General features: G+C 44.1%; 1 protein-coding gene across 2 annotated transcripts; it reads right to left on the bottom strand.

Moving 5' to 3' along the window:
• Positions 1–2,470: 2,470 nt before the first annotated feature.
• b3gnt2b (UDP-GlcNAc:betaGal beta-1,3-N-acetylglucosaminyltransferase 2b) lies at positions 2,471–25,178 on the bottom strand. 2 transcript variants are annotated; one of them, XM_035173056.2, is made up of 3 exons: positions 24,993–25,178; positions 10,900–11,051; positions 2,471–6,649 (listed from the first exon to the last, which is right to left on the bottom strand). In XM_035173056.2, exon 3 carries the CDS (start codon positions 6,628–6,630, stop codon positions 5,437–5,439), a length of 1,194 nt encoding a protein of 397 aa, XP_035028947.1. In that variant the 5' UTR covers positions 6,631–6,649; positions 10,900–11,051; positions 24,993–25,178; the 3' UTR covers positions 2,471–5,436. The 2 variants fall into 2 exon arrangements, with proteins under 2 accessions (XP_035028947.1, XP_035028948.1); XM_035173057.2 differs by lacking the exon at positions 24,993–25,178 and adding an exon at positions 24,794–24,960.
• Between the last annotated feature and the right edge of the window lie 1,144 nt (positions 25,179–26,322).

The raw sequence follows: 26,322 nt of genomic DNA, 5'->3' as shown, positions 1-26,322 counted from the left end.
CAGAGCAGATCAACACACACTGTGATGGATCAAATGTTTTCAGTGCTGCCGACATTACAGATGAAATTCTGAATCAAATTAATGTCAGAGCCTGACATCTTGATCTCAGAATCTGTCGCCGAGCGTGTACCTGTCGTACGGTGACATTCAAACATCAACAAACACACATTTCCTGCAGTCTGGTCATTTAGCTGGAAAGTGGAGATTTGGATCAGGGTGGTGAGTCACATCCTTCACCGAGGAAAACCTCCACGCTCACTGTGACCCACTGTTTCCTCCACTTCACTCGCTCCAGTCTGGAAAAAAGAAGAAACTTTCCAAAGGCTGCAGGAATAAAAGTGGTCCCATTACCTGATTTACCAACACGCAATACAAACGGCATGTGGAACATAATTGTGTGCACAAAGTGTGTACAAGCAGGCTTTGCTCCTCCTTCTCCACCTTCTCCTCCTTCTCCTCCTTCTCCTCCTTCTCCTTGCATGACGGTGCGTCTGCATTGATCCAGGAGTGCATGTGAGAGAGGATATTGCTCCTGCCATCGATTCCTGAGAACTTAAGATCCAGTTTTATCATCCTGGCTTCCTGGCAGCTGCTTGTCTCATCCCTGAGTCAGGAGGTGGTCAGCGTTCCTCTGATCATCGCCCTCTGCCGATGGAGTCGTGGACCAATCAAATCAAAGCTGAAGATGGAAAATGATTACATTTTGAGTCATTTCCTGGAGGCCAATCAAAACCTTTACTGATTGAAATGAAGTGTTTTACATTTGGACGCGGTGGCTGATCTCAGCCCCACAACACACAGCTGCTTCCCTGTATTTGACCAATACACCCGATATAATATATAACCTTCACAGTCTGCAATAACCAATCAGCCACAGCCGAACAAAATAAGATTTAACACAGAGCTTCTTTTATTTCCAATACATTGATTATTACACCTCAGGCAGATGAGAAAATGGAAAAATAACTCCTCGGTGCTCTCGTCCTTTGCTTTGAGTTAAATGAGCTGAAAGTCAATCTGCTGGAAGAGGACGTGGAAAACTGCTCAGTGGCTCCGTCTCGTCCAGAAGAAGTGAATCCTGGTGTTTGTGTTGCAGTCAGCAGCAGCCGGCGGCGGGGTTCAGAAACTAAATCAACCTTCTACTGCTGCTCCTGTGTGTGACCCCCCCCTCAGGGACGTCTGCGACACATGGAAGTGTCATTCTCCTGCTGCGTCTTCATGTGTAAAAGATGAAGTCTAGAAAATATCCAGACCCAATTTTCCAGATGTATTCATGTCGGGAAACGATATCTGATCCGATAAGTGACATTAGGTCACTTTATTATGTTTTAATACAGGGAAACGGTTCAAGGCTCATTTCCTGAGTCGACTGTTTACTGTGATGTGTCACCTATTGACTCTTCATTGATTAACTCTGATGCAACAAGTCTGTGATTCAATGTCAAAAAACACACTGGTTTAATGTTTATGAGTCTCAGAGTGTGTGTGTGTGTGTGTGTGAGTGTGTGTGTGTGATGGACTCAGAGTCTCTTCTGGGAAAGAACAAAACCTGTTCAACAACAGATCTGATCCCAAATCACTTTTATCTTTTTATTATGTTTCCCCATCAAAAGGTCACTGAATCATTAACTGTGAGAAAACACACACACACACACACACACACACACACACACCTGCACCAGGTGATAAGGGGGTCTCCCTTGGGAAAATGGTCACCACGACAACCATGTCCCATCTTTCTCCACAACCCGGAGTTCATCTGTGGGAAAAGCTGCTGACGTCCTGACATCCAATATCATTTAATGTCTTATCTCCATTAGCAGTGATAAAACAAATATGAATGATGTGAAGCAAAACTTTGACGAAAACCCAAATCTTTGTTTTTAGATTTTCAAAATAAAACAAATGTTCACTTTTGGTTTCAGCAGAACACGCTGCTGCCCCCTGCTGGTGAGGTGCATGCATCTTTTGAACGAGCTTCAATGTTTTCAAAAGATTTTACATATTAAACCTAATTAATCTGATCTAATTCATTCTGACGCATCAACATCGACAATATCACACAGCCTCAGAAATTTATCTGTATTAGTTTTAATCAATTTTATTTGATTTACTTTCATAATTGTTGAATCTGTAGTTTCCACAAAGAAAACTGAGTTTTTCCTCCTCATGAAATAATGAATATTTCTACTTGTTAAAATGTTCCAAATTAAATAACTTGAAGATTTTTGAACTGCTCACAACTGTTTAACGATCTTTGACCAAGGGTAAAGAAAAGGGTTGTGAACCTATGATTAGTGGCTTGACTCAGAAAGTTAACTTGACACTTGATGAACTGTACCAATGCAGTAATCACTAACAATCAAGTTGCATAAGTTACTTTAACTGTATAACTGTGTCATCACATTTCTATTTTATATACAATAGCACTTAGACACAGCTTTAAAAAAATAAAACGAACAAACAATACTTATGTCACATAATTTATTTGTATTACAATAAAAATGCATAGAACAGTATATACAAAAACAGCAAAATATAACTTTATTCAAACAATCAAGTCTTTCTAGGTAATAAAAAAAAAGCGATCACGCTTAACATGGCTGAAGGATACTCTTCTACATACAGTACGTACAAACATCAGGCACAGATTTGGTTTTTTATCTCTGACCGGTGCAGCTGCTGTCCAACAATAACCACAGGTTTCAGTTATTACACGTCACCACGGGGTTAATGCAGCAAACATTAGAAATGAATGATGGCTGAAGAAAGTAAATGAGTCCCAATGGGAAAACTTTCATTGTGGGTCACAAACGACATTTGATCCTGTGAGCATCAAGTTGTTTGTTGAAGGTTCCTGAACATTCAGTCTGTATCTTTATCACATTATTACTCTTGAAATAGTTTCATTTTAACTGGATCAATTTCTCCCCCCGAGTCAATTTTTATTGTCTTTTCATTTTTACTGTATATTTTTGCCTTGTCTTGTCGATGTACACATTGTTTTTGTTTCTGTACCCGCTGAGAACGACACATCCTGGGAAACGAGACCAGAGAAACACTGACGGTCAAAACACACACGGGTGTTTTATAGAGACGAGAAAAGAAAAAAACACCCGACAGTAAAAACCACAAAGACGTTTCAAACCTGCCGGGAGAAATGAAAAAAAAACACACAAACAGCCAATCATCGGACAGAAGTAGAAATTATAAAAATAAATGATGAGGACTTTTAATAACATGTAAACATTTCAAGTAGCTAAAAACTGTGGACAGCGAGGATTTAATGTCACCCACTGTTGGTAAATGAGAAACTGCAGCGACGAGCAAACATGCGACAGATGGATTTTTAATTGGAGTAAATGAACGAGCTCCACTCGGTTTCCTGGCTCTTTTTGAGTCTCCTTTTTTTTTTTTCAGTGTTTGTTTTATCCTACATGGAGACAACAGATTTCCACCCAAAGCAAAAATAGTGTCTATTAAGTTGGTTACCGCAGAAAAAACACATAAAAACAAAACCTTTCAGAGCAACACTGTGATTGTCATAATTTACATTTGTCTCTCAACTCTCACACCAACACAGGTAACCACACAACAAATGGTCACACAAACAGGACACAATAAATTAGGTGTTGTATTACAGTCTTTGAATCAAGGAGTTGCCAGTGTAGGAGGCTTTAACCAGCAGGGGGAGCTCTAACAGAGGGCGTGAGTCCACAGCATCTCTCTCTCTCTCACATCAGGCGTTTTAACAACCAGGTTCCATCTGAACACGAGACTCAAACCAACATTTATGCCACTTATGTTAAGTGTTGACATCCTGAAGAGAATCAGTTGCTTCAACCTGCGTAAAGACGGACGTTCAGAAAGAGCCTCTCCTCCTCCTCCTCCTCCTCCTCCGTGGTCGCTGAGCCCTCGGAGACGTGAATCATCACAAAAGGTGCATCTGTGTGTCGAGTGTCTGTAAGAGGAACATGACATGATTCTCCTGGAGGGAATAGAAGACAGCGAGCGTGGTGAAGACAAACATCGGGGATCCGAGCGGTGACATTCAAATACAACGTTCATTCCAACAAAACAGGTTCCTGGAGAGAAGGTCGAACAAATCAGTGAGTTTCTCATGATTAAACTTTTTAAAAAGGGTGTAATCGGTCGCATCCTCACATGAGGAGTAAAGATCGTCTCCTCCAAAACAGGAATTTGACACAAACTTATGAGATGAAGCCTTTAAAAGGATCAGTGCCAATATGTCGAGTAATGAAAGTGTCTCGTAGCTTCGATATGATGTTTAAAACATTTTTCACTCTCTGACGTCTCAACATTCAACAACATTCAACACAAGTCCAGACAGAAATGTTTTTACATCTCACTGAAAATGCACTTTGGGTTTAAAAAAGAGTCATTTTTCTTTTGTTTTTTGGTCTGTTTTTTCATTTTGTGTAAAGTGAGAGCCTGAAGCAGAGTTAAACAGCATTTAGATTTCTCCATCCACGTCAAGCCAAGCCCAGACCTGCTGAGCTGCACAGTGCTGGACTCCTATCCCCTCATTTCCTGAAAACACGTGTGTTCCCTCCACCAAACTCCCCTTTTCCAAACGATGGAAGGATTTGAACTTTTCCCACTATACATCTTTAAAAAAAAAAGAAAAAAGAGCGAAGAGAGCGAGCACCATTTAGAGGAATCAGAGAGAAGGTCTTTGAGAAACTGAATGTTTTGTAAATTAGCAAACAGAGAATAAAAGAGAGAGAATGGTTGAGTTTTTTTTTAGTGGGACAAGTCACAAGTAAATACTTTAGGGAGTGTGGATGGGAATAGCAGCACAAACTAAGCCTCCAGCAACAATTACCAGGATGTGTTCACCAGGAAGCCCCTTTAAAGCTCGCAGCAATAAACGGCCGCGCATGGGAACCATTGGTTTTTACCTCTCGCTCTTTTCAGACACACATATTTCAGATTTCTCACCCTGAACAGAGAACAGAGAATCCCAGGTGGACACATCCCGGGTTTCATTCTCCATATTTATATAATACAGCATTGAGACGCTCCGTCGTGGAGCCGACACAGTGTTAAAGCATTTTAAAGGCCATATAAATAGTTGTGAAATATAAATATGTGCACGCAAAGACAGACACGGTCGCTTTGGGGTAAAGCTCGTTTGACACGGTAAAGCAGGAAGTTCGACATCAAGCCAAAATACTATGGTGGTCGTTTTGAGAAACGGAGTCAACAATACACCCGTCCTCGTTTTCAGACGTGCGAGGCATCGACTGCACCGGGCCGAGGCTCCAAAGACCATTAGAATAATATCTTCACTTAAAGCTGCCAACTTTTAGTCCGTGACCCTGTTCAAGATCAAATATTTATCACTTGGACGTTTTGGGAACAACCTCAAAATGTCTTCTTCTCCGGGGCCTTTCCGTGGGTCCCAAACGGAGGTCACTGGCAGTTCAGGTCCGGGCTACTGAGCCAGGTCCAGATCTGGATCATCTGCTGCGGCGTCCTTGGGTGAACAAGGATTAAACTCTTATAGGCACAGGGGTTCGCCCTGTACTTCTCTTCTATGTCAAAGGTCCTGAAGCCTTTGTGCTTCTCGGGGCCCAGCCCTAATTTTTTAAGACACATGCCCGTGTAGACATCGTCTATTGGGTAGAGCGGAACCCGGTGCGACACCAGGTGCAGCCGGGCAGCCACGTCCCCGGAGTAAAGGTACCCACCTCCTCCTGCGTACGGGGGATACTTCCCAATGTACATGCTCTCTGGGATGAAGTATTTGACCTTCTTGTCTCTGTGTGGCCCCGCCTCAGTAATCACATCCCCCACAAACAGGTCCCTGGCTTTGGGCTCCGAGAGGCCCTTGAGGAAATCCAGGATGCGGTAGGTGTTGACAAAGACGTCGTCGTCCCCTTTGAAGATGAAGCGAGCCATCGGGCAGCGGGTCTGGATCCATTCCAGGAACAGAACTTCTTTGACAGTTAAATTAAAGAACGAATCCCGGTAATCCCACTGGATGATGTCCTGGTGGCGGTTGCTCTCGTCCCGCAGGCTGCCGGATAGATCTGGGTGGTGGTCCCAGACTGTGGCGTTGCCAAGAAGGAAGACAATAGCCACCGTCTGATTGGCCACGACGCCTGCCCGTCCCCACGATTGACGGATAGCCTGGCGGCGGTCAAAGTGCGATACCTGGGATTTAATAGCTAGGAGCAGGAATGGCGGCTCCTCACAGATATGAGGCTGGTCCACCATCAGCGGGTAGGAGCGACAGTGCATGTAGAGCAGGAAGTCCTTGAAGCGGTCCGGGAGGGAGTTGTAGTCTTTCACCTGAGTGGTAACCCTGACGTTCTGCTGGCAGGGTTCAGTGGAGAGACTGGTCTCAGTGAGCCAATCGGGCAGCTCCGAGGCGTTGAAGTTAGACGCCAGGATGGGATTGTTCTGGAAGTCCAGGATCTGCTGCTGGCGGTTCCAGTACGCCGGGACGGGAGCCAGCTTGCTCCAGAAGGGCCCGGAGGGCATCCGCACCTTGTGGAGCCCGTTCTTGTCCTGACCGCTTTGTCGGAAAATGAGGATGAAAATGAAGAGGTTGATCATCATCACCGTCACCACGAGCTTCAGCCTCCTCCGCTGCACCGCCATGACAGTGTCCTGCACCCACCTGGGCAGACACACAACAGGAGAAAGGTTAGGGACAGAAACTCACTGTGAATAACATGGACAGAAGGTTTTAATACTGTTAAGTCTGATCAACTACTCAGTACACTCAGGTCATAACAGCTGTTCTCCTGCTTTATATCGTGCAACAATGCTTTTTTGACCAAAACTTCAATAAATAAAGAAACGCTACAAATGCAATGTTCATATATGAATGAACAGAATTTCAAAGGTTAACCTTGTGACAAATTAACAATTTCTACAATATTCCAACAGGCAGATTTAGGCAAAGTGACCTGACTGACACTGAACACGTCCTTTGGGATTTCCTGTTAATTGTATTGTCGAACTGGAATAAGTCGGAAGTAGAGCAGGACAGCGCGCAGAATAATACACAGGAGAAGAAGAGTTGTGAAACCTTTTGTGAAGCAACAATTCCCTGACGCAACCTTGATGCACACACACACACTCACACACACACACACACTGGCATGTTGCTGAAAAGAAAGTCCCACCTAGAGGCATTTGTCTTCCGGTGTCTTCACCGATTCCTGTGAAGACACTTTGCCTGCTGCTCTGAACAGAGAGGTCAAGGGTCAAGTTCAGCCACAGCACTACATCCCAAGAACCGACTACTCAGCAGGTAAAGGAAACAGACCAGGATGGGATGTAATGTTCCATCCCTGCAAGAAATATCGGAGCTCCTGACTGATCGGTTAAGTCCTTTTGGGTCCGTATCCAACCTCCATTCAAAGCATTCTTATGTTCTGCAATCCTATCAGGGGTTAGTGCTCAGATATGATGCAAGAGCTGCAGCAGTTAAGAAGGGGTGCTGCCAACAGGGCATAAATCTGTGGAACTGCCTCTAACCACGTGTCGGGTAGAAGATCTGTTTTTATTAGTTGTCGCTGCACCACTGTCCCACTGAGTCGTCCGGCTCTGTGATTTCTGTTAACCCCTCTGTCGCAGTCAGTCAGAAAACCTCTCTGCACATTCTTCAGATCGTCAACCAACAGGGAACCAGTCAGTCAGTGTGTGTGTGTGTGTGTGTGTGTGTGTGTGTGCGTGTGTGTGCGTGCACTGACAGAACAGGCAGGTTTAAAAATCTAGAAGAAGCATGTTCACATAAAGTGTTAGATCTGGATTCAGTGCAAACTAAACACAATAAAACAATCATACTAGTATCCAACCTGAAATAAAAACATTCAACGGGGGGGGGTGTTGTAAGATTAGCCTGTAAAACCGCCTGCTTTCTGAAACAGTTACTGGAAACTCTTATGTTAATCATTTGCACTTCCTAACAACGCGCCTGATCTACGAAGATCCCAGATAAAATGTGCTAAATTGCGTGCGCTGTATAACCGATTGCACGTTTGGTTGGTGGGCGTTTTTGCGGGTGATGTACTTAAAAATAATTGCGCAAATGATAACAGGTGCAAACATGGCCGAGCGTTACGGAGAGCAGAGGGACCGCAAGCATGGAATCGTCGGTGTTAGTGGAAGAGGCAAACAAACCTGTTGTTGCGCTACAGCAAAGAAATATGAATATAACTGAAAGAATATGGGAGAGTATCTGTACACGCTATATTCATATTTGCCAGTGTGGGTAATTAACTTTCTGTTTACCTGTGAAATAGCCTCAATTTTACATCTGCAGGTTCCATACTCCTGCCGGGCTCATGGGTCTCACTCCCTTCTCTTTGCTACTCGTCAGAAACTCCCTGATCTCGAACCTCAGCCTCTCTGGAAGCCAACTGACAGAAATCTGCAACAGCAACTGAGAACTTTAATCCCTGTGAGTACTGGGATCACACAGACAATACAGTCTTTCAGGAGGTCGGAGTCCACCTCGGGTTTCTGCTTTGGCAGAATCACACATCCCTGCTGATGACTTTCTCTCTGCCGTCTCTCATGTCTGTCTTCCCCCTCTTCCCCTCCTTCTACCCTTCCCTCCACTTACTGGGGCCTCTCACTCCTCTTCCTCCCTGTTGTGCCAGCGAGGCGGCCACAACGTCTGCTGGGACTCCTGCAGTTCTCTTTAGGTTATTGATGAACTACAGCGTTGAACAGCTGATGTATTAATCGACTAATCCTTGTGGCTGTGGCCCAACTGATTGATTTCACTGTGATTTGTATCATGAAGCAAAGAGAGGAGAGAGATACTGATAAGGGAAATGAAAGATAGCATGATGAAAGAGATGATGTGGAAGATGGTGCACACACACACACACACACACACACACACACACACACACACACACACACACACACACACACACACACACACACACACACACACACACACACACACACACACACACACACACACAATATAATAATAAACACCATGTTCAATGTAGTCTAATTTAAAACCAACTCAATCTGAGAAGTTAAACTGGATAAACTCAGCTGGTTTTCCCTCCTCCACAACTGCCTGTATCCTTCCTGCCTCTGTATCATGTTCCTCTCAGCCTCCTAGCAACATCTCTGCACCGCTGCACTCCTGTTTGCTCCCTCTCCCCGTGTTTACCCCACCTCCTCCCCCTCTCCTCCTCCTCCAGCTGTCGTCCTCTATCCTTCTCCTCGCTGCTCTTTACTCCTGTCTCTCAGTGACAGCAACAGAGGATGATGAGGATGATGATGATACATAATCCTGACAGTTTAGTGTTGTATTACAAACGGGGACAAGCCACGACTTTGCTCTACCTCTTTAACCCCCTCCCCTCTTTTCTTTCTTTCTCTGTTGCACATGGATAATGAAGCTTTCCTGTATTGCCATACAAACAAGATGACTTCTGGGAAATGAGTTAGGGGAGAGAGCTTAACATCACGTTGACAAGACCGCAGCATCCAGACGTGTAATTAACCATCAGAGGTCTGAGGCTAAACATACACCGACCACCTGCAGCCGGAGAGAAGGCGCCTGACTGGGCTGTGATGTTGTAACGAGGCTGTGGCTCAGCTACGAGAGCGGCTCACCCTGTTCTACATGGACGGTGATAAATTCAAGGATTGGAAAACTAGTGAAGTCACATTCCTGTTCTAATGCCAACGAATGGAGCAGGTTTTTTCAATATGACGTGGATCAAAGCAACATGGAGCATAAAGGGCGTGTCCAAATTCACGCTTGAGATAAAAAAGGGTCTGGAAATAGCTCAAAAGTGTTTTGGACGTAATGTACAATTAAATACATAACTTCAGCCAGTAGGGGTCTCTCGGTCAAAGCAATCAAAAAAGACCTAGGCCCTGTACACACCTGGTATCAACATGTGGCCCCACATGCGTCTCGAGATCGGATCTCACCCCCCCGCCACCTGCCCTATATGCAAATAAACACGTTCATCATTTCTGTTCACGAAGTCTGTAGGTTTTACCCAGTCTGAGTACACAAGTGTGTCCGATGTCACTTTGTGTGTCTGCACAAGTGAAATTGAAACACTTAACACAGCACTACAATACTTATCTGTGAGGAACAGAGCAACACAGGAGCTGATTCCTGTGGCTCAATGAGGCTTTCATTTCTGATTTTTCAAGGACTGAAACTTGTAACTTGGCCATAAAAAGACTTCTGCACATTTTCAATAATTTTCTGTGGCAATTTTAGGTGAATATTGAGCTAGTTTGGGTTTTATTATTGCACCATAAGTCAGTCATAATAAAAGTGGTGGCAAAACGTTCATACAAAGGTGAACGTTCTTCATTTCTAAATAATAATTAAACCCTTAGACCCTTTGTGACGCTCCCTACTGTCGTTAGGCTCTTAAAACATAGATCATTTTTTACAGTTCACGGTTGGTGCAGGTTGGATCTTTCCACAACAGTCGGCCAGATGGACTTTGATGCTGTTTGCAGAGTCTCAGCTCAGCACAAACAGCAGGGGTGTGGTGCATTGATTAGATCTGACAGGACAATGCCAGGCTGTGTTTGAACATCGTGGTTTCCACCTGATAAAATGTTCAGTGAGGCGGCGTCTCACCTGGGTGGGGGAGGGGAGGGGAGGGAGGAAATAAGAGCAGCGGCAGGTTTAAGGACAGTGTGTGTGTCTTTCTATAGTTATGAGGACAAATTTAGGTTCTAAACCATTGTTGTCCTTCCCTTTAAAAGGCATGTATGGAAAGATTATTAGTATTATTTTGACAGTGGACAGTGGACGAGGAAATTCTGCCGGTCCTCACAATTTCAAAAGCCTTCATGAGGGTTAAAAGGTGGTTTTGGGGGTTTCTGGAGGTTTGAGGTCACACAGCAGGACGTTACCTGTGCAGGTGAGCGGTGCCTCCTCAGCTTGTCTCGTCTCTGCGTCTCCTCTCGGCTCTTTTACCCCATACTTAGCTCTGCCCTCTGGGGAACAGGAGGCGGTGAGGAAAGGGAAAGAAGGGAAGGCGTGGCGGAGCGGAGGAGGGTTGAACCTGAGAACAGACAGAACAACCAGTGTGTCAACGGCTGCCGGGAAACACAAAAGCTTTAACCACTTCCTGTTCTTTTCAAATCGAACAAACGTGAACTTAAAAAAAAAAGGAGAAAGAAGAGGAAGTGCCAGTTTACTGATGAACAGGAGGAAGAGCGCGTTACCAACTGCTCTCACAATTAGACTCAGTGATTGACAGCTTGTCCTGTCATCAGTCATTGATTAGCGCTGACTGACAGGATCAAGCATCACAGCTAATTAATAACCAATGTAAACTATGGTTAAAATTCCTGATGGTTATTTCTACCGCTTAATCTACAATTACTGCAACTACCGTGATGATTTGGTTGAAACTGTCCATCATCATCATCCAAAATCAGCAAATCTCCAAGATGCAATCGTGATACAAAACGTTCACATCGTTTCATCTCTACAATCGATCAGGAAAATAATCAGCACACGAGCAGACAACGTCGTGTTTCTACAAGATTTACACCCGGAAGTGAGGACATCAGTATCTTGGCTTCACCGGCTGAGGAACAAGATGAACTAGTCTGAGATTAAACACCGGCTCCGAACCGGAGGCCAAATATCATGCTGGCAAATTCCAATCCAAGGTAAATATTGTAAACCAAATTTGCATATTACTTTTGTGTATTTACAGTACAGTCCTTGTTCTTGCCGTCTCTCAGGGCTCATTGGATTTGGTGTTGTTTTTCGATGCCGTAAACCTTTCTGATGTCACTGCACCACCAAGTTTGTGATGTAGACACCTGATAAACAATAATAATAAATCAGAGTAGCTAAAACATCACAAATTAGAAAATAAAAGGAAATAACAGCAGAATAGGATCTTACCAAAGACCCTGGTGTGGAAAGTTCCCTCTAAAACACACAACTGAGTTTCATTAATCATTAACCAACTGGTTGTGCTGGTTAGATATGAAGAAGGAGCAGATAATGAGGCATATCACTTTTCACTTTTGTGTAAACAAACTGCCTGAAACCTTCACTTCCAGATAAAAGAGCGGAGCAGAGCAGAGGAGTCCGTTAACACAGTGACGTCTCTGTGTTTCTGAATACAGACTCTGATCGGAGGATGACCCGTGTAGTCTGGACTTTACTCTTGGTTTGCAGGTATTAAATAAAAAAGTAAATAATACAAATTTAAATGCTCTCCGTACATTACAGCAGTTTTTACTTATTGTACCTCTATGCTGAAAAGAAGTGGAAAGAATATTCAGGGTCAAGGTCGAGTTGCGTTCGAGGCACAGAACACAACTAAATGTACAACAAGCACAATCAGTCGGTCATTACATAAGACCTGAAAAGTGTAAAGGTGAATCTTCACCTGCTCACCACTCAAAGCTCCGTGTGGAGTTTGAGGTAAGTTCAAATAAAAAGAACAATAAAGCTATTTCTATAGCACCTTTCTTTCCTACGAGAAAAGCAGCTCAAAGCTATTTACAATAACAAAGTAACCGAGTTTAGCACGTTAGCGCACACTGCTGCAATAACACCTTCCCAGAGACACTAGTGGGAAACAGGTCACCAGGACGGACCCAGGCTCATGTTGCTGATTACCTCTCCTGTGTGACAGCCGATAAGGAGGCAGCGAAGCAGACAAGTGTCCAACACCGAAGCCACAGCAGCTCCCCTGGACAAAGTTCAACGCCTCACAGACAGAGGGGGAAGAGTGATGATAAAAAAAAAGCACAAGAAACACTCTTGTAGTTTGACTGAAATGTTTGAACGGTGCACGGAGCACAATGGAAAGATATGAGCGAGAGGAATTTTGGTTAAACATTAAACCATCTCTCTGCAGGCTCTTCCACCAGGAAACAAGTTTTAACAAGTGTGGGTAAGATATTTGGGAAATGGTTCAAACTCTAGTTTTCCTCGCAGCTATGCTCTGCTGACACGGCAGGAAACCACGGAGTGAGTCACACTGGACGGCGGCAGGTGAGGAGCAGAGGAGGTTGGAACCTGTCCAGGTTTTTGATATATGTTTTAAAATTGCTTAATTATTCAAGTCATGTTTCAAGCAAAAATGACAAAAATGGACACTGAATAATGCACACACTCTCATTCATACATTTATCTCCACATTACTGCCGGGCTCCCCAGAAATCAATCAGCCTTCAATTTGTTCACAACACAGCAGCAAGGGTTCTGACAAGAAGTCGAAAATATGAGCACGTCACACCCGTTCTCACCAAACTGCACCGGGTACCTGTGGAGTTTAGAATTTTATTCCTCCTTTTTAAAAATCACTGAACGGCCTTGTGCCACCGTACCTTTCAAACCTCCTCATCCCTTACTCCACTGCTCGGACTCTTCGATCCGGCAGAGCTAATCAAAGATGAGTCATGCTGCCCCGTTTCCATCACAACTAGGAAGGCACTTAGTAGAGCGCATACCTCAGCCAAGGTCTCCTTAAATTCAATTACGCCGCACAAAATTACATACACCCCCAAGATATCAATCCTGATCCATTACTTATTCCCCTGGGAAAATGGTGAAAACGTCAGAAAACACCCTAAGGAAAGTGAAAACAGAAAGTTTAAAAAAGCTTTTAGCCGGCAGCCACACTCCACATGATGTAACTAAAACTAGGGCTTTGAAGCTGCACTGTGCGGGCCCGAGCACTTGCCATCTCGGGACCTGACACGGCCCACGCCATCAAGTGAAGACAACTTAATGTAAATCGAATTCAAATTGTAAAACAAGGCTTACCTCCTTTTGGCAGTAGGCGGCGCTGTCACTAATCGATCAGTTCAGGTCAGAAACACTTGTTTCTCTTCAGATCGTATGAATCTTTCATCTTTGCATAAGTTGAAGACATCAGAGGAATCTCGGACATTAAAGCAAACTGACAAGGAAGTCTTTGCTTATTGAGTCCATTGAAGTGTTCATGTATAAAGCCAGGGTGCAGCTGAGGACCTAGACTTTGATCTGCAGGATCGAGCTGGAGTTGTGGGTGTGTCTTGGAAGAAGGCTCATCTTCAATGTCTTCAGGGGGCTGTTTTTACACACAAGTAGTTTGAGGGAGGTTGAACAATGTACACTGAAGTTACAGCAATTTCGTGTGTCACAGCGACACGTTGAAATTTGACGCCGCGCCACTGACACGGTGTTCGACAAAAACTAAATGTCTTGAGGTCCTTCTGACAAAGTTTGACATTTCCTGTTGCCACCAGGGGGCGCTGTGAATTTAAGTCATGATTTCTGTGTAGATGCCATCGGGCCAGTTTGGAATTGATTGGACCGTGTATGTCCGAGATACAACAACCTTGTGTTTTGATGGTGATTCATAAAAATGTTACGCCACGCCACGGTCCCACCATGTGACGAAAGCTCACGATTTGAGTTAGCTTTAATCTCCAAGGATCTGTGACCCTCACCGAATTTGAAGTTGAACTGATGAAAGCTCGAGGAGGAGTTTGTTAAAATACACAATGTGTAAAACGGCCAAAATGGCCACTAAATCCCAAATGGCAGACTTTCCTGTTGCGTTAATCAAATTGGTGTCAGGGGTCAAATTGGTTCCGTTAAACCAGACGGAATTGCTGCGTCTTAGGGGGCGCTAGTGAGCCATTTTGCCACGGCCATTTCGAATTACTCCAGAATACGTACATTTTCATCAGGCCCGATACAGTTCGGTGAGTTTTCAAGCCACATTAAGGGGGAAGCGCAACTTAACCTGTACTTCGCTCATGTTCTGCTTCTTAAACTCCACAGTGGGGTTCGACGTGACGTCCTCCGAGAGCAGCAGAAGGGGGGGAAAAAAACAGAGGTCGCCCATCCCATGCTAAAATGCAATCAGCTTGAGATGCTCTCAGAGCCTTTGCATACATCTCTCTCACAAATGGGACCATAAAGAAAAGCATCTTTGAGGACACAAATAAATCAATGTTTTCCATCAATGATTACTGCCTGCCCCCCCCCCACCCCACCCAGGAATACAAAAGAGGTTCAGAAGTCCTTTCCATTTTGTTTTCACTTGCTGTATGTTCATGCATTACGCAAAGCAGTTTTTAACTAGGAGTCATACTATGCAAATAAAGCTGCCTATTCGTACAAGTGTTAGAATGTGTTACACACACACACACAGACACCCACACAGACACACACAGACACACACAGACACTCACACACGCTACCAATGGGCTATTTTTGAGCACAGCTTGACCCGGGTCAGAAATATATAGGAGGATATTTTGGCACGAGGGAATGTGGGCCTAATAGCGACATGGTGCGAAAGATGAGCACCATAAATAGCCCGAGCGCTGCAACCGAGAGAGCTGCTGCCTGAGCTGGAGCCTGCCCATCAAACATCGACGGCCGTCACCAGTATTCAAAAAGGGCCAAAGGTCCAACTTCATGTGTTGGAGCGAGACTTGTGGGCTTGACTGATGATTTCACCGGCCTTTAAAAATGGGAGTCCTGTTTTTTAAGCTAGACACAATGCATTGACTTCCTTTCATTGTTGACAGCCAAACGGAAACCTTTCCCCCTAACCGTAACCAAATTCAAGGTCAGTGTTTATACTGGAAAGGGTCCTAGAGAGGTAACAAAAACCAGTATCCACATACAGGTTTGTGTGGCTATGCTTTGAAGGACTTTTTTATTATTATTACATTACATGTCATTTGGCAGACGCTTTTATCCAAAGCGACTTACATTTAGTGCATTCAACATCTATGAAGGGTCACTTAGGGGTTCAGTATCTTGCCCAAGGACACTTTGACATGCAGATAGGAAAGACTGAGGATTGAACCGCCAACCTTCTGGTTGGAGGACGACAGCTCTACCCCTCAGCCACAGCCACTTTGCATTGACGTCATTGTTGACAGCCTAACCCAAACCTTAACCATCACCAATTCATACCTAACCCGAACGACAATTCACATATTACCCCTGAACTCGACCAGGACCTCAGAAGTGATTCAGGCTTTGGTCTCCACAAGGTCTGCTGGTCCAGACAAGGTCAGTGTTTATTGTGGAAAAGGTCCTAAATAGGAAACGTGTACACACACATACACAGACACACACTTACTTAACTTAGAATGGAACTCTTCATTATCAACAGATACGTGCCACATGCTTCACATCACTCACACACTATGCAATCTACGTGTGGGACTGAACTGATAAACGCCGTCACTGTCTTTGCCAACGCTCAATTAATGCAGAACACATACCACGTTCAGTCCTGACACATGATTCACAGTGTGATGTGATGAACGAGTGCACTGTTTACATAACTGAGGCTGCACAATGTACCGTACGCTTTATACTGGCGGGATTAAAGTGTGTAAGATTACCAGCTGTGCAGTACTTAGACGATCTGAATTCCTGTCACTGATATCAAGCCCTGCGTTATTGGCAACACTTTTCCTGTGGTAGCTGAACATAGAGCCATCTCCTCGTCTGGGGCTGGTCTCGAGTAACTAGCACCTTTTCCCTGTTTTTCCAAAGCTCTGGTTTGAAGTTACTTATAAAACACAAACTATGAACCACTACCTGACCTTTTAACCAGTTCCCGGGAACAGTTGACCACTTACACCTCTAGCAGATATGAACCTCCATTATCAGGTCATTCCGAGTTGTGCTTTGGGCCACCTGGCAAATGTAAGCCCAAACATATTGTGCCGTGAGTAGCTTTCCTTGACTGTCTGCAGTTTGGTGGTGAGCAGGTAAGTAACACTGGGTAGAGCTGTGGCTAGAGGCGGGGTTAGATGGTCAAAAGATGTAATATTTGCTGGAGCAATGATCAACATGATAATCCAGCCTTTGAGTGAAACTATTAACAAGAGTTATAACAGGAAGGCAAAGACATTAATAAAGACAAGGTCAGCAGGGAGTCACCAAGTATTTAAAAAAAATTAATACAAATGGCTTGTAAGGGAAAGCAAGGTAGACCAGGAAGTGTGCGCGAGTCAGGGAGGACACACAAACACACACACACACACACACACACAACACACAACACAACAAAGGTGTGGTTTACACTAATGCAAGTCAAGCTAATGCAGTGAGGCACTCAACCACCTAATTACAGTGTTTACAAAATGAAGACGTTGATAAATGCTGATTATTAAGCAGTTGCATACAGTCATTTCCAAACCCTTTGTCAGCCCTTCTTCAAGTTTACTTCAGGCTGGAAGATATAACCAGAAATGATAAAAGGAAGAAAAAAGTTAATACAAATAATTTAAAGACAGATTTTTGCTCCTGAGGGAAAGTTGAGGTTTTAAACTCTGGAGGTAGACCAATCATGTGTTTGCACAATGCTTAACACATCAATATATATTGATATGTTATATTGCTATTGATGAGAATTATTGCTATTGTTATTTAGCCCGGCCTTAGTATTCGTGATAATAAATAAAACAAAGCCATAATTTTCCTGTCAGACAACAGAGTGAGCAGAGATGCAGCCACACCCCCGCTCGCTGTCGACACTTCTTCATGCACGAGACAATGAGCGACACACACATGACCACATTTCTAAACAGGACACTGACGTGTTCATATGCTGCAGCTCCTGTCTGTCACAGCTTATGTCTGTGGAACTGCACTTAGTCTCAACTAAGATCAAAATCATGTAAAAAATAATCAGGTTATAAATCATGAAGTGCGTGTATGAGTAAATATATATATATAAAAAAGAGTCAGCATGATTTCCACACGATGAAGCTGGAGCCTCGGACACCCTTGTAAATATCTTTTAAAAGAGAATAGAATTAAAAATGATGGGCCTGACACAGCCTGTATATTCTCAAACACATGCAAATACAATGAAGCAAGAACAAGTTGAGGAGATCTGATTGGTTCCTGTGAAGTTATTACTTCTGAATTATGAACTATAAATACGTTAGACATCCTGAGGAACTGAGAGCAGGAAGAAGGTATGAGGAAGAGAGGGAGGGGTCCAGACAGTAGTGCACAATCTGCTAAACGAGAGTAAACGTGTTCCTCTGCCAAATAAAAAGTGTTCAACCAAAGAACACATTAAACAATAAAACTCCCTGCCACCACCTCTCTTGCTGTGTTGTGCTCGTGACAATGCGAGGCGGCGAACTCGTTGATCTGTGACCTCTGTCTCCAAACAGTCACATCCTGTTGCTGCCTCGTCAACGAGACTGTGTCATCTCATCCAAGCAGTTCACACAGAGGAGGAACGCACAGCAAGCGCCATTATCTCAATCCCTCCAGGTTCTGTGTGGCTGCTTCTCGTTGTTATATAACAGGAAACTGAATTATTTTTGTGGTTTGACTAAAGGGAAATGATTTTGAATTTTCTGACGCACACTCCTAGATAGCAGTCCTCTAAATATTCCTAAATTTGCATTCCTTGGAAAATGCATAAAAATGCACTTGCAATGATAAAGAAAGTGATAAAGAAAAACAACTGGAGCCGCACCCAAACTTAAATCAGATCTTTTCCGGTGCATGCCCCGTCCCTCCACCAAGTTCTGTGGAAATCCTATCAGTAAATCCTATCAGTAAAAAACACAAAAACAAAAGGACAGGGGCACAAATCCCTTGGCGGTATAATACATAGATAAAGTTTTGCCATGCCATCTCGCTCACGACACGAGAAGTTTGGATTCCAAAAGTACCTGATCATTGCTGGGGAGTGTGGCTAAGCTGGTAGCACGCTTTGACATCGTGCAGTCTACAGCACACAGGACGATATAATTGAAATAACGCCAGCACTTTGAGATTCAATTCCTGGCAGTGCTAAGCTCCATATCCTGTGTTTTAAATTGTGTTGTTGGCAGATGAGCTGTTGTACTCCATTCTCCCTGCAGTACTCAGACGCCGGATTTAGTTAGAATCCCCCTCCTGAGTCATGCTGAAATGTAATCCCAGGAACGTGTCTCTGAAGTGGGCGGAAAACAGTGGAAACAAAAATCAGACCCTGAGACAAAGGCCACACATTAAGTTACAGGTTGTTGTAAGTGCCCCCGGTAGAAAAGGCCTTGTTGCTGTTACATTCTGTAAACTGCGGAAGATTAAATTATTCATCAAGTCTGTTCCGAGGTAAATATTTGGAGCTTAATGTCTCAGATGTGGTCTTGATCTGAATCCAGGTAGCTCGGAGCGACGTCTTGTTCCAAACAGTCGTGTCACACTGTGTTTAATATCTCCATGGCTCATTTTCCCCTTCATCAAATTACTCCTCCCACAGCACGTCTACACACCAAGCACTTTTCCTTTCCACTCATTCTGGCAAAGTACTGGAAAGCAACTGCCGGACACTGAATCAGACTAATGAGTGGCACAACAGCATTACCTAATGCAGACAGAGAGTACAGCGAATCAATCCCAGTCCTGGTCAGATGGATCACACCAGTTCTACCGGAAGTCACTTCTTCTCGTTCCAGCTATTTGCAAGGAAGATTTAAATCATTTGTGATATTTTTCACTCATCACTGACAAACCAGATATTAAAAGAAGTTCTATGGCTTCGATTCTCTGTATGTATTTGTATGTCAAAGGGTTTAAACCGAGCGGGGCCTCGGTCGAACTCCCACGTTTCACTTGTGAGGTGAAAAAAAAAAAACCTGGCGCTGAAGCAAAGGGAGAAGGGAAGACGGCTGCAGAACAGGTCTGGCTGGAATACCTTTCTGAAGATGTTGATTTAACACATCATCCCATTGATTGTGTCAAATCCCACAGATGAATCACTTTAACCTCATAAGATGCTCGAGTTCGAAAGAAAAACCAGTCCTGTCTGAGTGGAGTCAGACAGGACTGGTTTTTCTTGCTTTTGCTCAATGTGCTGAATACTTGTACGGTATCACTTACAATAAAGGCTGTGTGTGTGTGTGTGTGTGTGTGTGTGTGTGTGTGTGTGTGTGTGTGTGTGTTGGTCATCATAGGCAATACTTTGTGAGCTTATTCCCCCCCAAGCATTAAAGACATTAAAACTCATGTATTTACCATAATCAGGAGCTGCTGATGTCGGTAAAATGGCTGCAACATTATGGATTAGTTGTGTACATGCTGCACTATATCCCTGTAAGCCGGTTTTAATGGATCTTGGAAAGCAGTGGCAGCCAAGCACATAAATAACAGCCGTTACTTCAGACATTGGCAAACACCCATTTGGATTCTAGATTCTCCCGTAGTCATTGTTTGTGATTTTCAAACTGTTGATCATCTGAGTGATACGTGATCACTGAGTAACTTCTACTTTGTTTTGTGTAATCTAAATATTTAAGTATCTCATCATACAACTGACAGTACAGGTGCTATAGTGAGGCCTGACTTCGGTTTCCTCTTTGGGCATCAAATAAAATGCAGGTCATTAAGTTGTGAAAGTGCACTCATCAAACACAGGAAGCTGAGAAACTTCTGCTGCAGAGACAAACCAAAGTACCTTTTTACCGCCTGCGAAAAACAAATGTACGAGTTTACTTAGAGTCAATCGGATCAATTTGGAGTTTCGGCTGCCGATGCTGATGTTAGGGAGTACAGATATATTGGTCGATATAAAAAAAACCAAAAGAAATACAACCTTGTATATAGATCTTGAATTAATAAAATAAACAATTTACTAATGCAAAATGTAATAATAAATGCATTCTTTTCTGCATAGTTTATTTTGTAAGATAAAAGTAAAAAAACAAACAAACAGCAATACTGATATTTTTGTGAAATGCTCAAACAAGGTGAACGTTAAAAAGTTTCGGGCTCTAATGTTTCTCATAATTATCAAGGTACGTTCAGCCAATCTAGCACATAAACTGTCATGTTGCCTCACACATCGATGCCTGGGAAGTGATAATTAGAGCCAACATTAAATACTGTATGCTTGATGTCCAGGAGACGAAATCCATATCAGTTTCATACTTGTGCGTCCAGGGCTTAACTGATCCAGGACGTGTGTAGCCTGGTTCTGCACCCAAGGCCTGAAGCAAGAGGAACTGTCAGTTCTCTGTCACATGTGTCCCCACAGCAGTCTTGGTCAAATGTTGCGTTTAACATTTGTGTCGAAACTGCAAATGTGCCGCTGCGGTGCACCGAGCAGTTAGCACGTGCAGTGGAACCATTTATTGACCACCAACCGCTGAGCTCGGGGAGAACACCTTCTCAGTGGTGCTGTTCAGTTTCTGGGTTACTGCAGTTACATTGATTTCCCCTGATTCCAGTTGGTGCTATAAGATTCACTTCACTAAAAATACAGAGATTAAACTGGTTTCAATCTTCTCATCCAGCCAACTTTGAATTATTTCAACAAATTACGTCCCCATTTTTTAAACATACTATTATACATCAGTGAAAGAGAGGTTTTCACCAGCCCTAAACCAGCTGCTCAAAGCAACAGCACCAGTAACACCAGCTGAGCCATGTCTGGTGTCCCACTGATGTCGGGTGAAACCGGACTGAATTATGCTGAATGTCGTCGTGGACCGTTTCCCTTGCTGACGCCAGAGGAAAGACAGGGACAGTGCAGGTGGATGATGTCGGACTCTCATTCACCCTAAACAGAAAGAAACAACCAATGGTGGTGGGAACAGCAGAACCCAGCAGCTGCTGCATATTTCTGTTAGACTGGGAATGGAATAAATGTAATTTTTCTTGTATTACTGCAGACTGTGATTATCCACATCCAAACCAACCTCTGAACAGAAAAGGAGGTTGAAGACACTGCCTATCAGCCACATACAAAACAGTCTTGACTTCCTTCCCTAGGAGGTTTCACTACAATTCACACCTCAGACAACGACCCGCAAACGACTTCCAACGAAACCAACAGCACAGGTGGGTCCAGCCTCTCAGGTAACCCCAACGACCCCAACGACCCCTAACGACCCTACAAGTTAGAGGTGAAACTTCTGAAAGAAACTAAACCAAGTCCGATACACCCTGACCTGGACGAAGGAGAATCTCCACAGACATAAAACTAGAGATGTTCTGACACCACCTTTCACTTTCCAAGACCGATACCTGGACTTTGCACATCAGTCGATATATAGAGTCCCAAACCGATACTACTGTCTTCACAATAATAAAAACGTATATACCATATTTCAACAGCCTCATGCTACTACCAGTCCGTGGAAGTATTGATTGCTGAAGTCGTTGTATACCCTGGCTCAGGTTAAACCCCTTTTAAAAAACAAATACATACAGAGAATTAAACTATGGACTTCCCCTGTCATGTAGTACGACTGTCAAGGTTGAGAAGGAACACAGACGAATCTTAGAATATTAGTCGCAGTACAGCGCCACTGCTGTTTTGGAGCGGCTAAGAAGAAGTGATTTTGGGGGGAAAAGGAAATTGCGGTTTTATCTGGATGAAATTAATAAACCTTGATCGGTGCACAGATTACTCCTCACTGTAATTTCTGCGGTATCAGAGGCATTTCCGATGCTGGTACCAGTATCAGAAGAGATCTGCTGTGAGATGTAATTTCAAACTGCAGCATGTGCGACAGTCTCTCCCTTCACATGGAAGCGCACATTTCTGTGTCAACACGAACAATGAGAACGTGGTTATAGTGCAGCGCTGATGGAATGTCCCCATAATTAGCAGCACCCGTGGGCATCTTCAGGTCTCCCATTTGGGATGTGCTGAAATGAGCGACCTTGAAATCCCTGACATGAAACAAAGACTGGTGAGGAGCCAGGACTCTGAAGCTGAAATTACTGAACGCTTCCGTCAACACCTTGGAAAAGCAATATTAATATTTTACGAGTAACACATTGAATGTTCGTTACGAGTCAGAAACCTGATTAGAGTCTCTCAGCAGTAACAGACGCCGCCAGTAAGTCACACACACACACACATACACATTAGTTAATGAAAAGCCAACCTGCCTCTTAAATTGTTGTAGGAAAAAGATGGCACCCCCCCCCCCACATAGATGGCTGTTATTACAAATCTCTGCTCACCCCACAGAGGAGGCAGAGGAAATGTCCTGACGGTAGAAAGGTCACAGGTTTGATCTAATCAACAGGTGAATCACACGTCCTGTGATGGTCACAGTGTCCTTCACAGTGAAGCAGAGGTTGTTGTTGACTGACTGTTCCCGAGCTGCAGGAGGACGCATGTGACTCGGTATGTGGAGAAATCACTGACTAATTATGCAGAGTGTTCGTCTGAATGGTTAAAATGACTTTGAGATGAGAGAGTCTCTCTGCTCGTCCATTTGGCCGAGACCCAACATCTCGATCTCCCCCGCGGCAGCTCGACGCTCTACAGAGAAACCACCTTGATCTCTTAAATTAAAAACAGCTCATCTCTACAGGCACGAATACACATTTTAACTTCCTTTATCCAAAGGCCACTCGTCACAAGACACGCGTGACACTCAACTTATATCACAAGCTAGTGACCATGCAGATACAGAGTCGCATGAGAGATTAACCACATCTGAAGAGTCATGGGAAGACAGTAAGAGCTGTTGTCATGGACGACAATCTGACAAACAAAACAGTAAACTGAGATAAGATATCCAGGGTTTGGTATAAGTGGTACGAGAACTGGGTCACATCTCTATTTAGACATAAATCAAGTTGCTTTTCTTAATTTTCTTATCATTTTCCTCATGGTTTTCACTGCGTGTGTGGTCAGAATTTCGCCCCCTTTTCATTCGCCAGCGAGTCGGATGAAGGCAGCGGATCCACAGTGTGGTTTAGACTTTAACATCTAAACATAGCTGAGGAGCTGACACACGCACATCTGCCCAGAGAACTCTGGAAAATGTTGCTCATGCGATTAAAACCTTTTATCAGATTGATGCAGAGCACATGTGGCGTCAGGGAGGAGGAGGAGGAGGAGGAGGAGGAGCAGACTAATGGTGGATGCTTCACATTGGTTCAAGTAGATCATGTTCTGTGGTCAGTGAGTCATCCCAGCCATGTGCAGGTGCTTTTCAGGGCTGATCACACCCTGACTCATAAAGTCTCTCGTCCACGCGCTAACGGTGTCACTATGTTAACGCATCATCACCGCACCACATGATCTGGATTCAACGGCGTCTGCTCCGCCCATTACTGGGACCCCGGTGTTCTTCTTTGGTATTTGACTGATTGTCGATGTTGGTGTATATCGCCACCTACTGACCCGGGCATGCTTGTTTGTTAGTGTTTGTCGTCATTTTTGTGTTCTTTTCTGGATGGTAGTGTCGACACGGCGCAGTTTTCTGGTAAGTTTGATTTAAATTCGGTATTTAATGCGGGAAAAATGTGGTGAAACATCATTATCGCCGGCTGAGACTGACTCGCGACTACGGCGGCTCCATAGCTACCGCGCAGACGCTGGCTACGAACTTGCAAGATGGCGGCTTTCGGGATATTTTGGCTTCACGTTCTGGACAGTGGGAGAAACGAACTCCTGCCGTCTCGACAGCGGTGAAGATGCAAGTTAACGGAAACGTCCGACAGCCGAACGCTTCTCTCAGGTGCCTCATTCAACTACAACATGCAGGGTTTGTTTGTTTTGGTGTGTCCCTGTCTCCCAGGCCTCGGGGACACTTGGCTCCAGGGTGTGATCACACTTATTTACACAGCTAATAACACAATCAACATTCCCAGTAATCACTCAGCTGTCTCATAATAAAACAACAGTTTGAACTGGAATACAAACAGAGACATGTGGGGAAACCTCACAGACTGCGAAGTGTCCAGGACCTCCCAGTTCTTCACTTTGTAAAGAGACACAATCACAGAGAAGCAGCTTCACACTTCAAACCAGTGAAACCACTGAGTGCTGAGTCTGACCTGTTGATCCTATTCTTACTGGTGAACCTCTCCACCACTGGTTTCCTGGTGTTTCCCAGCTCGTCACCTTCACCGGCCGGACGCGTCGCAGAGTCTCGGTATTCCTCAACACGCGTACGTTAAGGGATCAGGTTAAAGTCGTGTGTGTGTGCGTGCGTGTGGAGGTGAAGACTCGCAGGAGCAATGGTGGATCACTCACAGTTCACTGGCGCGTTTCTCCTCCTCGCGTGCTCCTCTCTGCTCCTCCGAGGAGCCGCGGCTTCCCTCCGGCAACACGACGTCACCCGGAAAAACTCTCAATACATCCACGCGACGCGCGTTCGACCGGCGGAGAGACGTCGTGTCTCCGGCGGCTCCGGGTTCACGCTGCGCAGGAGACTGACGCTGAAAGCCACCGAGGAGGAGGAGGAGCAGGAGGAGGAGCAGGGGGCGGAGGAAGAGGAGGAGGAGGAGGAGGAGTGGAGGGAGAAGGAGGGGGAGGGGCGAGAGGGGGAGGACTACGTCTTTCAGCGGTGTAGGTGGAGCACACGCACACGCACAACACGCACACGAACCAGAACACTTGTAATTTTTATTTTTGATTGTGGATTTAATGAGCACTTTATTAATCACGAGGTGTGATTCATTTTTCAAATGTTGTGTTTTCAGCTGATTCGACTAATTCCCCCTCACTAAACTTTTTTTGTTTTACCCCCCCCCCCCTTTACCCAAAGTTTCGATGTAAATGTAGAGTATTCTCACACTGCACATATTCTTCTTGTTTTTACACTGTACATATTATGTTTCATTACATTCATATTTTTCTATATTTTTGATATTCCTTATAGTTAAGTACCACATGTTACTTATGACTCAATGAGGCCTATTTTTGCCTCTTGCTGCTGTAATATTGTAAATTTACTCATTGTGGGCATAATAAAGGAGCCACACTAATCCTAATCCTAAACCTAAACCTAAACCTAATCCTAATCCTAACCCTAAAACCAAGTCTTAGCCCTCAAACAGTCCATTGAAAAAGTGAGGACCGGCCAAAATGTCCTCACTTTCCTAAAATGTCCTCACTCTGTAGGGTGTATGCTCAAAATGTTCTCACAAAAGGTACAAGTACACACACACACACACACCTATAGGTTGTTTATTTTATAAAGGTATGTGTGTCTGTGAACAGGACGTGTCACAGCACAAACCGGTTCAGTTGGGTTCACTTCCTAAAGGTGAAGCTATTTTTGACATATTCCAACCGCATGTGGGGTATTTACATTCCATTTCGGCCAATTTATATACAAACTTTTAGATTAACGTTCAAAACCTTTAAGACTCATGAATTATTCCCTTGGTCATTCCTAAAAAAACATAAAAGCTGAGGAATAGTTGCCTTTGCAGCAACTGCGATGCCATTTGAAGATGAAGCGATGAAACAGAAGAACTTGAACCCTTTAGATAAGCTGTTTGATGTGGAACAAGCTGATGTGTCTGTCAGCCCACAACTGGAAATGACTGAGCAACGACCTCTAAGCTACAACAGCCTC

Source organism: Hippoglossus stenolepis, chromosome 12, assembly GCF_022539355.2.
Source record: "Hippoglossus stenolepis isolate QCI-W04-F060 chromosome 12, HSTE1.2, whole genome shotgun sequence".
NCBI classification, from domain to species: Eukaryota; Metazoa; Chordata; class Actinopteri; order Pleuronectiformes; family Pleuronectidae; genus Hippoglossus; species Hippoglossus stenolepis.
Note: the sequence above shows the minus strand (reverse complement) of the source record. Positions and strands in the feature narration are given on the sequence as shown.